The sequence below is a fragment of the Pelobates fuscus genome, chromosome 4, assembly GCF_036172605.1.
Source record: "Pelobates fuscus isolate aPelFus1 chromosome 4, aPelFus1.pri, whole genome shotgun sequence".
NCBI lineage: Eukaryota > Metazoa > Chordata > Amphibia > Anura > Pelobatidae > Pelobates > Pelobates fuscus.
The window spans coordinates 316,558,236-316,570,721 of record NC_086320.1 but is presented as its reverse complement, the minus strand read 5'-3'; the positions used below and the strand labels follow the sequence as shown (position 1 = coordinate 316,570,721).

The window sequence follows — 12,486 nt, the reverse complement described above, 5'->3', positions numbered from 1 at the left end:
TTAATTAAGCAGTTTTGGTGTATAGATCAATCCCCTGCAGTCTGACTGCTTAATTCTCTGCCATCCACTTCACAGAATTTTAAATATTACGCTTTTGTGTCTTCTATTTTAGCAAATATGTGTTTGTGAAAAAATGTATTTGATGTAAAAATCCACCCTGCTATATTTACCTATATCCTGGTAGTGGGTGAGCCATATTGACTCCCTGTCAGTTATTGTTATAAATGTTGCCCTTTTCTGCCATTGAACATACTTAGTAGAAGAAGAGAAACAGAAACAATAGGAGAGATTTATCAAAGAGTGTTCTGTTCTAAAACGTGTTGTTATGTTCTAAAAATGGTGCAATTACCATGGAAACCAATGGAACCAGCTGGCACTCACCCGTTACATTTTTGCACCTTTTTTCTGCATAGTACATTTTGAAAATTCCCCCCATGGTTTCTATTGTCTTTTTTTACATTCATTGTGTGCCCTGGACATGCCTTGACAGAACTGGATTGTGACATAACTTGCTATATTTAAAAGAAAACAGTAGATCACATGAAAAACGTTTAACACAAGTTATAGGTAGTTTTCAATGTTATTTTCAATGGTTTCCAAAGAAGTGATAGTTGGTATTTACCCCTTAAACAATGGGTGCCCAAAAGGTAGATCCCCAGCTTTTTTAAAACTACAACTTCCATGATGCTTTGTTATTCTAAACGCATTCTAAAGGCATGCAAAGCATATTAGGAGTTGTAGTACTACAACATCTGGGTATCTATCTTTTGGGCACCCCTGCCCAAAACCATTTCAAGTGGTGCCAGTATAAAAATATCTGATTTTACAATTTAATTTAATTCCCCATTTTAGAGCCTCCTGTGCAATAGTATACAATTTATACATGACTAAGACCAGTGCAGACTCTCTCCTCTCTCCTTAACCTTGAGAAAAAATCAGGTCCACCTCTTTACTAAATAAATGATAATTTCTGTCGCCAAATTTTGCATTACAGACTGGTATATTAATTAAATCCCTCTGAATTCATACGCCAATGCCATTTACCAAAGCACTCAGTGTGAGTTACTAAAACACGGCGAATCGTAGAAAGCTATTAAGGTAAATGCAGCAGGCAATAGATTAAACATTTCGTCCTGGAGAGCCCTGAACTAATCCTCCCAACTCATACAGGATTTGCACTCACAGAGGATATGAAAAAAGAGAGAGATTTTATCATTGCAAGATTAAACCATCACTGGGATTAAGTGTAGTTTAAGCCACTGGCTTTCAGAACAAGATTGCTCACAAGTCTTATTTTCATGGGACTATAGGGAGGGAGACGTATGATCCGTCCTGGCTTCTTGGACATAGGATCAAGCTTCACTGAGCAAATACGATGCTTCCTTTTCAAATTAATAGTGGCACAAGTGTGTAAATGTCCTAACTCCCTGCTCACTTCTGGTTGGATGCTGTTGCTGAGGAGGGGGTTTTGTTCATTTTAAGTCTAAGGGCTGCTGCCGTTGCAGGCACACTCCTGTCTTAGGAGGTAAAACAAAGCAGGGCTATTAGTTATTAAGATGCAGAAGCTCTCTCCATCCCACAAGACAGCCCATTCAAGTCACATGTCGGAGGTCTCAGCAGAATGGGCTGCAGCTGCTTCTAATCTGCTGTCTAGCATCAGAAGCAGCTGGACCAACCCAGGGACTGTAAGCTTGCAAGGCACAGAGGAGGAAACGCAAAAGATCTGGGATTCAGACACCATGTTGTGTGAGGAGTTATGGTTGGAAAGTGACAAAAGCTTTACTGCCGTCCACAAATCTAAAAAGGGCAGAAAGCACCAAGAGCTCCTGGCACTGGCACTGGGGGTAAAGCTAGGAGGTAGAAGTGCGTTACTGTGGCAGCCTCTGAAACTCTTTGCCTATTCACAGATCACTTCGCTGGTCAGAAGAGCGGCCTTATCGCAGAATGACAACAATTTCAATTACGAGAAAGCGCACAACTTCAAGGTAAGAGTCACATTTTATTCCATATTCTATTTCTTTCATTGTGCACTACATCCCTTGCTTTAACCCCTTAAGTGATGGAGACTAGGATGGATGCGACACGTCTTAATGCACAGGGTTATCCCTGACCCCATCCTCCTATCCCTAAAGGGGCAAAAGAATTCTGAACACTTTTGCTGCTACAGTGTAGTCTGTCGTAAGTGAAAGCGGATATTCTGTGAATTCTTTTTAAGGTTTTATTTTAAGCAGCATGTTTTATCCTCTTTGTAGTAAGTTAAACAAATGGAGCATTACGCAGTTCTTCGTCTTGGGCTGAAATTTTTTTGTTTGGTACCAGGAGCCAACTTTCTTTCTTGCTAATGCATCTTAGCGGAAAGACTAGCAGGCTGCGCTTGACAATGAGACAATTAGATTAACATGGATATTAACCCCTTTATTGCTAGAAGTGCTATCCAGCTAATTACGGAAACATTAAATGAGTGAAAGGCTATCCTTATCTCTTACTGCAGGCTGTGGTGGGCCATACACAAATGTCATTAGGCATTTTTGTGAGGGAATAATTGACAAATTTAGTAATATTGGGCAATATTTTTTTTTCACAGCTGCATACTGCTTCTCTCTGAAATACAGTGAAAATCAGGCATCAGCATGCTCTGCTATTGTAAAGATACATATTTTTTAAAAGTACTATAAGTTCCAAATTTATTTTTAAGATGAACATCTAATTAATTTTCCATTCCTAGTGAGAGAGAGAAACTTAGTATGACTGAGTACATGCCGTGAAATGACAGGATTATTTACTAAAGTGAGAATTTAAAGTGAATTTTAAATTTAAGACCAGAGTAGCCGAATTAAAAGCAGAGCTGAGAGACATTTTTTTCTAGTTTGGCTATTTTTACCTTAAAATTTTCATTCTCTTTGGATTTTCTTTGGAACCTCATTTTAGTGAATACAGACCCCATAGAGTAACGAGGAATTTGAGTTGATGCTCTCCATATTACAGGAAGAAGCACAATGATCTCCCTTATACCATTCTGATTGGTTTCAGACGTCGCAATATGTGAATATCTTCCTATCAGTGACATGCAAATCCAGGGGTCTCCTTCCAGCCATAGAATGGCAGAGGATCATAGGTGTTATAGTTAATCTGCAGCCTATGGTCTTCAATCGTCCTCAATGTGCAAAATAAACGCAAGGCAAGAAAATGTAATACGATGATGTGCTCATATTCTGTGAATAAATAGGGTATTGCATTAAATTAAGGGAAATGAGAAAGACATGGAGCCAGGATTTCCCTATTGAGCACGGGTAGGCAATACGTTATATCTCAATCTGTATTCGTTAACCCTCTTTAAGAAAGGCTGTCCAACCTGCGCCCTCCACCCCAGATGTTGCTGAACTACAACTCCCATGATTCCCTGGCTATCTGTTTCATTGAAAGAATCATGGGCCTTGTATAGTTCAGCAACATCTGGGGGGCCCCAGGTTGGATAGGCCTCGAGCCTCAATTTTCAAACGCTGTCCAATGTTTTCTGTCATCCTGAGCAAGGCAGAGAATAATGGGAGAAGTAGTTCAACCATAGCTGGACTACTACAGTGGGTCTCTAATAATTTTTGAATGTATACATGAATTTACATGTAAAATAATGACGAGAAGGTAACTGCTCGGTCCCCTAGCGGCAGTAGATCTCCAGCTGTTGTTGGATGATAGTGTTTCTGATGCGGCATAGAAGTCCAAGATTGCTCAGCATCATGTTAAAATTGTATTTGAAAAAACAGCTGGAGAAACCCAGACACCCCCCATGCTCACATGACTTCTGCCAAACAATCCTTAAACACAAGCAGTATAAACTGTTAGTGTTAATACTCATTAGCATTGAACAGCAAAACATGTCACATACATAGACAGTGACAATGTCCACTAAAACCAAAGATCCCCCCCAAAATTACTAATTTGTACCGTGGTGTGAAATGCAGGCTGTCAGCCAACTATAAACATGACATGCTTAGCATTATACACATTTTAATGTTCAAACCGTTAGAGACCACATCTGCTTTGTGTCATCTCAAATTTTGGAAGGCATTGCTTTACACAGACCAGCCATTCCATCCTTTTCCCGTTATTTGTCTGTCTTTACCTACGTTTAAGTTGTTATCTTTGTGTGTGTTGTGTTTATTCATTCTTTCAGTAATAATTTTGCCTTTTAATTTTTAAGGGTTTATTCACAGTAACTAATGCATTTTGATTTTAATTTTTTTTATATGTATTTTGAAAACATGTTGAGAATTGACAAAGGACCTCAACATTCTGGGTTAAAATAGGTGAATTAGAGATTTGTTTTCCAGTTTGACAGTCTGAAATTGGTCATTTCCATGTCACTTACTCAAATTGTTGGTTTAGTGAAGCATTAGGAACAATATAAAACAACACATTTAAATGAACCAACAGAATGATACCTTGTATAGTTTATGGTTGTAGCAATTAAAATAATGTTTTCACTGATTGGGACCTAAATTGGGTCTCCGTGCTGCTTCATTGGTTCCCTTTGTTTGAAACATTTATATAGACTTGTTCAAAAATTTGTTTCAAGTGATTTGTCTAAATAAAATTATTGTTAATCAAAACCATAACAAATCGATCTCAGCTGTAGATTCCATAGGTAAAATTAGAGGTAAAATGATTTGGAATCAATTTGTTTGACAACTGTCAAATATTTTAGTCTAACAAACCAAACAAAAAATGTTTGCACAAGTCTACTGATATATCTATCGTTTAAGTGCCCACTTTATATTATTTCGTGTACCATCATGGCTTCTTCAGTGCAGTGGAGCTCTTTCTGACTCTTGGAATAGTTTAATGAATGTGTTTTGTTGAATTAATTTTTCTTTATCTTTAAGAATGGGTCACTGAACCAACCCTGCAATTAAGCACTAATCGCGAAGCTATGCCTATAGCCTATAATTTAAAGAGTGCATATTCAGTAGACTTGGGCGTTCGGTTTCCTATAAATGGTGATATGTCTGAATTCAGGAACTCTGAAACGCTATATGAACGAAAAAAATCAGACAATGGACAATTCAGAGTTTTGTCTGGCACCCCCCCAAAAAGAAATGATTGATTGAAAAGAAGTTGATTGATCATTAGGGGAAAGCCACTGGATATTGATTGTATTCATAGATCAAGTAGGAGGGGATCAATAGAGGGGAAAAAGGATAAGCAGAAAAAAATCTATATAGATTTATATGTTATTTATTTAATAAACATATAAATATCGATTTTATTCACTTGTCCTCCACTAGTCCTCCTTTTCTCTATTGATATGTGCACCAAATGGTGCGAAAATGCTCCTATCCGTGTACTGCACAATATATGCATGATATTTTTGGGGGGGGTTGTTCTGAATCGTTTTTCCATAAATGATTGATCGCATGGACGAAACACCACACGGTCGAATCCAAAATCACCCAAAACCAAAAAGTTTTGGACTAATCAAATTTTTGCCTGCACAAGTCCAATGTTCAGAAACTCAATGTTCAAAAGGAAACTGTCACTTTTCTTTAAATGCCAGTTTCTCTTTGTGGGTTTACTGGGTTGAGTAGTTCACTGCTGAAAAGTGATTGACACAATGACCATTATAGCATCTTCATGTGCTGCTCCTTGCGTGGTTCTGTAAACTGCATGCATGACATTATGGAATCTGTGACAATTTACATAGCATTCCAGAGAAGGCTGCCACAGATATGATTAGCATTTAAAATGAATTATCATTTACTATGGTACAATCCATAGCTACCTTCCATTTAGCTGCTGGGTTCTGCCAATACCTCAGAAGTAACAAACCACCATTAGAAAGAAGCTCAGGGCATATATTGCTCTAATATGTAATGCAAAAGGCAGTTTGTGAACGTGACATCACCCTATGACATCACTCAGGTAAATTAAGGGGAATTTCTTTGTTGCTAATTTCCAGACCCACGCCATTTAAGTTAAGCAATCTTCTCAGAGACTGTTTTAATTTGGCTGATTAGTCACTGAACCCAAATGTGGTAAATTTATTCTCTAGATTATAAAGAATGAGTAAGGAAAGCTATTGAAGCTAATTCTTATGACCAGACATCCTTCCAGGCTACCCCATCCATGAATACACATAGTAACTGTATCTAAAAACTAACAATATAATGTGTAATGAGTGGTCTTATCTTATCTGCTCAATGAGTGAATCAAAGATGAGCTAAATGTTTTGTTTAGTCTTCGATTGCTCCATTTAGCATATTTGTCAGATGACCTATAGTATTTTATGGTTTGTTTTTTTCCCACTGATCGATTGGTGAGGTTTGTTTAATGGTAGCAGATTGATAGTTTTTAAAGGAAAACACCCCCCTAGATTTCGGACGATCAAAAATACAAACATTGTACTCAGTAGAAGGTTTACTATTATTTAAAGTGGATTGTAGGTTCCCGAGGATGTTGCAAGTGATCTAAGATGGCAATGAGACGTAAATAAATGTGTCACCTTGAAACCCTGAGCCTATTCTTATCAGGGTTTGCAGCAATAACATATTGGATCTAAAGAAGAAAGGATTTATTTATTGGGATAGCTGCAGGTGGAAAGGTAAAACAGTAGTGGATTTCACAGTAAGCATCCTACGTGGCCAGGCTTAGCTCAGTGGCACGAGCTTACAACAGCAGGGGAGGCAGCGGCTGATGGCTTCCGGAGGGAAATCAGGTAAGTTGTCAAGCGGTTGTTAAATAGTGTGACTACTTTCTTTAAAAGGACAGCAGGGAACTCATGATTCCAAAACCACAACAGCGTGCTCTACAATCGTGTTCTTGTATGCAACACTGTACGTCCATGCTGATATTTTCAGTGAAGTCACGGGAATTCTCTTGTCCAAAGTGCACAATTATAAATGTTGGGTAAACCCCTTCACTACCAAAAACCTGTATGCACACCTATATCTCACTCTGCTTTGCAAAACAAAATGTTGTCCATAAAGGATCACTTACGTTTGCTTATAATCCAAGATTGTTTTTTAGCCCGTAGAGAAAAGAATTTCCATGCCAAGAGAACACATTCCACCAATTTAATGTCTTCACCTGGGCTATAAATGACAGCCTCCCTCTCCTCCTTCCAAACAGTAATGGAAGCATTACAGGAATTGAGGCAGATTCCTACAGTAGTAGCAGAGATCAGCCTGTTACACCCATTCTACTCAGGGTTACTCAGCTGGTTTGATTAGTATGGTAGACATTCAAAGTGGATCTGATCACTTGAATAGTGGTCACTTTTTCCTGTCTATTGTCACTTTGCATTTTCAAGTTATTTTCTTATTTGCTTTTAAAATAGGGACTCTGGATAGTTTTTAACCCCTTAAGGACACATGACGTGTGTGGCACGTCATGATTCCCTTTTATTCCAGAAGTTTGGTCCTTAAGGGGTTAAAGCCAATGCCACTGACTTTTTGTGAAGCTGGATCTGTTGAATAAATAAAGCAACCTCATCAAAATATTTTAAGGGTTTTCCATGATGATCTGAGTTCCCTGTGGACAATCTTAGAAATTGCGGTTTCAAAAACCATCCATGTAGCAGTTTGGTAATTGCTAGTTCTCTGTAAGTACATCACAAATGATTTTGCCCATAGCATTTATATATGTATGGTCTGCAACAAAAAATAAAGAAATTGAACAGATGGCCTTTGGCTTAAAGAGGAACTGTCACTTCTTCACATTTAGCACAACCAAACAGCAATTCTTTTTAAGTATTTTCCTTTCTTTGGATATACGCCTACATAGTTTGCCAGCCACAGTAGATAGATAAGTCTTGGTGCTGTATGCATGCATACATAATTTATCTGTTGGTTGCTCAAGCATGTGTCTGAGGCATCAAGGGTTTAGTGAAGGCCCTGAAACACAGAAGTGTTTTGTAAGCAGTACATTTATTTTTTTACTTACCTTGTCTGATTTATTGTTAAATTCATCTTTAAAGGAGATCTGTGAATTTCAAGGTTCCCCTGAAAAGGCCAGATCTAGTGTGGGTCCGGTGGCCGGAGGTTGTGTTGTGATGTCTTTGGATTGCATTAGAATTTCAGTGAAATTGAGCGGTGACCTTGTCATTCACGTGTGTACATCTTTGCCCTTCAAATAGTCCTCCTCCATCAATCTCCTTGCAAGTCAATGAGACACCTATTACCCCAACAACTCAAGCTCGCTGTCTTGTTGTTACTTTTGACTTAGGTCTTACCTTTTCTTCTCACATCCAGTCTGTCTCCAAATCCTGTAGCCTCCACCTTAAAAATACTTTCCACATTCACCCTTTTCTAACTCAAGATACAACTAAGGCACTTTTTTATGCACACATCATTTCCTGGCTTAACTATTGCTACTCACTACTCATCGGCCTTCCAAATACCTGAATTGCCCTTATCAGTCCTAATGAATGCTGCAACCAGGCTAATTTTGCTGACTGACCGCTACTCTCACACATCGCCCTTTTGCGAATCATTACATTGGCTTCCTGTACCCTTCAGGATTCAATTCAAACTGCTAACACTAAACTACAAAACCCTCACTAACTCCTCTCCTCACTACATTTCCTCTTTACTCAACAAGCATATACCCCTTTTATTTCTTGCCAAATATCCCCATTTTATAATTGCAAGCGCTGCGGGAAATGCGGAATATGATGCTGCTATATACATGATGATAATAATAATAAACTTAAACGTTTCTTGGCCTATTACTTGTCTGTACTGTCTTCTAAACAATGGATTTGCCTAAACCTATCCTGTAGCGATAAATGATTATATTTTTACTTTCTGTACTTTGAGACCTACAGATAACACTGGAAAAACATATTTGAAAGCTTCATCAAGTGTAACAGTGAGTTAAAATGCAGCGATATTCAGCTTGAAACAAGTGGGCTGGGTTTTACGTAAGTGAATGGTAGCAGTTCCCTTTCAATTGTGTTAGCAGTTCTAATTCGAAGTGTTCGGCAAATTACAACCAGGTGACTTGAACGCATCCTACTGTTCATTATTTTTAAGAAGTACCAAGCATTCTTGCGTTTGATGTCAAGCACAATCCTGCCTAGTCGTTTCCTCATAGGAAATTATAGCTAAAGAGAGATTTGCCGAAATCTCGCTTACTTCCTGGTTTGAAGTAAACTACAGAAGGAATCAAATCCCCAGGAGAACCTGAAAAACATTCAGAGGGGCAGATTAGTTACTATCCAACGATCTTTGATGAAAGTTCCCTTCTGGTATTTTCCCTAGGTTTCCAGAGTCTATTTTTAACAATGTGTGATTCAACCCTCATAGCCATTTCATCTGCAACCTTCAAAGTAGAACACAAAGGTTATCAACACACATTGTATCGCCTCCATTTCATTAGGTCACCTTTTGTCACACGGCGGTTAGATATTTGAAACTTGCCACTTTATTTTGGTCCTCGTGGTGTTTTTCGGATAAAAATAAATGTTATAAAGTTTCCTATTACAGCATACAAATATGATAGTAGATATGGGCAATATAATGTTATCAAAATAAATGAAATAATGGCAGTCATTTAACACTGTCCTAATAATTGGAATGTTCATTTGAAATAACATTGAGTTTGCCTTCCCAAAGGAAAACCACCACTGTACAAAATAATAGAATATCACCTATAACATGTGTTAAAGGGACTCTCCAGTGCCAGAAAAACAATTTGTTTTCCTGGCACTGCAGGTCCCCTCTCCCTCCCACCACCCATCCCCGGTTGCTGAAGGGGTGAAAACCCCTTCAGTGACTTACCTAAGACCCCCGCCGATGTCCCTCCAACCCCCGCCTGAGACCCCCGCCGATGTCTAGTAGACAGCCGCTAGATAAGGAGTTAACCCTGCAAGGTAAATTTTGCAGTTTATGAAAACTGTAATATTTACTGTTGCAGGGTTAAGGGTAGTGGGAGTTTGTGGTCTGGGTGCCTGGAGTGTCCCTTTAACCTTTTATGTTATGCTCTGCTTTTATGTAAATCTATTTTAAACATCTAGCAAATGATATAAAAATCCATAAAAATAATCCATGCTTTCAGACTCCCACTATTCTTGGGCAGTATCGACCAGCTTGATAAAGGCTCTTTGGAGTCAAAATGTTGCATTGTCTTGGAGCTGCTCTGCACTAATGACACTTCGATCTCCTTTTTGTTTTTATATATTTGCTAAACATAGGGGATAAGTAAATATAGTCTAAAATAGTGAAGACTCCCCTTTAACAATTGTTAAGTTAACAATCATTAACAATCGTTAAATTAACAATTGCTCTACTCTACATATTCTTTTCCACATGGTTTACACATAATGCCTCTGCTATATATTTGTATAGACGATAGACGATGCAGTAGCCAGTACAATTCATTAATATCCAAAAGTAAAATATTCATAATGGACTACATCATTAAAATGGTAGTGTCTGTGATTAAACAGCATTCCTTGAACAAGATGTATATTATAATTATACAAAATGGATTGAATAATAAATTGGCTTTAATATACGGACCGATGTAGAAAAAATACTTATTTTTTTGAGCGCTGTTATATTAGGCTTTGTTGTTTTTTTGTTGTTGACAGCAATTTTAAATAACATTTTTTTAAATGCAGTAATAAAAGAATTTGAAAAAATCTTCCCACGGCTTTCTGGTCTCAGATTTAAAAAGAATATATAGAAAGAATATATAAAAAAGCAGCCCAAACCTCCTTCTCCTACAGAGCACCGCAATTATGAAACGACCTCCCACATACTTTAAAATCTTCTCCAAGCCTAAAGTCCTTTAAGTGATCCCTCTCTACATACCTCAAAACAGAATGCATGTGTCATGGTTGATTACATATTTCCTACCTGTTCTATGTTAAATTTTGTATATATTGTGTACTAATATTGTTTTTGTATTTTATTGTACCCTAATGTAACCATACAATGTTGTGTGAACCCAGGACATACTTGTAAATGAGAGAAATCTCAATGTATCTTTCCTGGTAAAATATTTTATTAATAAATAAATAATATAGATCAGATCTAGACTGCTTCTAAAATTGTGTTTAACCCAGATTTTAAGCATTCTGTAGCACACGGTGATGAACATCGGAAAGTCACTCGGGAGTTCCTTTGCCAAAGGCACAGTTAGCAGATATACAGTAATATCCCAACAACCGAGAAGACTGTTTATGAAAGTGTCAAAATATGCTGCTAATTAGCTACGAGCGACAGGATTCTTTGTTAAGATATGATTATTTTGTATCAAACCGTCAGAAATCTATAAAGTGAATAGATGTTGTGTTCTTTTTTGTGTTTCTGACGTTTCTCAGCATTACAGTCATTTTAGAAATATGTTATATTGCTGTAAATGCATCATTGTGGTTGTGTGTACAGCAGAGGCTACCATCCCCGGAGAGCATTTTTTGTTGTTTTGCAGCTGCAACCATTTTGGTATGCTCTGTACTAACATATCCTAGTGCAAGGGCTGCTTCTGATGCATAGCTTTGACAGAGTGATAAATCATCATCCTATTTCATTTGGCAGTCCTTTGGAAATATATACAGGTGATACTCGAAAAATTAGAATATCGTGCAAAAGTTCATTTATTTCAGTAATGCAACATAAAAGGGGAAACTAATATATGAGATAGACGCATTACATGCAAAGCAAGATAGTTCAAACCGTGATTTGTCATAAGTGCAATGATTATGGCTTACAGCTCATGAAAACCCCAAATCCACAATCTCAGTGAATTAGAATATTGTGAAAAGGTGCAATATTCTAGGCTCACAGTGTCCAACTCTAATCAGCTAAGTAAGCCATAACACCTGCAAAGGATTTCTGAGCCTTTAAATGGTCTCTCAGTCTGGTTCAGTAGGAATCACAATCATGGGGAAGACTGCTGACCTGACAGTTGTGCAGAAAACCATCATTGACACCCTCCATAAGGAGGGAAAGCCTCAAAAGGTAATTGCGAAGGAAGTTGGACCAAAGTGCTGTATCAAAGCACATTAATAGAAAGTTATGTGGAAGGGAAAAGTGTGGAAGAAAAAAGGTGCACAAGCAGCAGGGATGACCGCAGCCTGGAAAGGATTGTCAGGAAAAGGCCATTCAAAAGTGTTGGGGACTTTCACAAGGAGTGGACTGAGGCTGGAGTCAGTGCATCAAGAGCCACCACACACAGACGGATCCTGGACATGGGCTTCAGATGTCGTATTCCTCTTGTCAAGCCACTCCTGAACAACAAATAACGTCAGAAGCGTCTTACCTGGGCTAAAGAAAAACAGACCTGGTCTGTTGCTCAGTGGTCCAAAGTCCTCTTTTCTGGTGAGAGCAACTTCTGCATCTCATTTGGAAACCAAGGACCCAGAGTCTGGAGGAAGAATGCAGAGGCACACACTGCAAGATGCTTTAAGTCCAGTGTGAAGTTTCCACAGTCTATGTTGCTTTGGAGAGCCATGTCATCTGCTGGTGTTGGTCCACTGTGCTTCATTAA

The 12,486-nt window shown here is 38.2% G+C and overlaps 1 protein-coding gene across 1 annotated transcript in view; it reads left to right on the top strand.

Moving 5' to 3' along the window:
* Nucleotides 1–12,486, top strand: part of CHN2 (chimerin 2) — a 292,215-nt gene that overhangs the window by 228,423 nt on the left and 51,306 nt on the right. Inside the window, exon 7 of the mRNA XM_063452328.1 lies at nt 1,908–1,985. Within this exon, the coding sequence (XP_063308398.1) occupies nt 1,908–1,985 (78 nt within the window). The remainder of the gene's footprint in view (nt 1–1,907; nt 1,986–12,486) is intronic.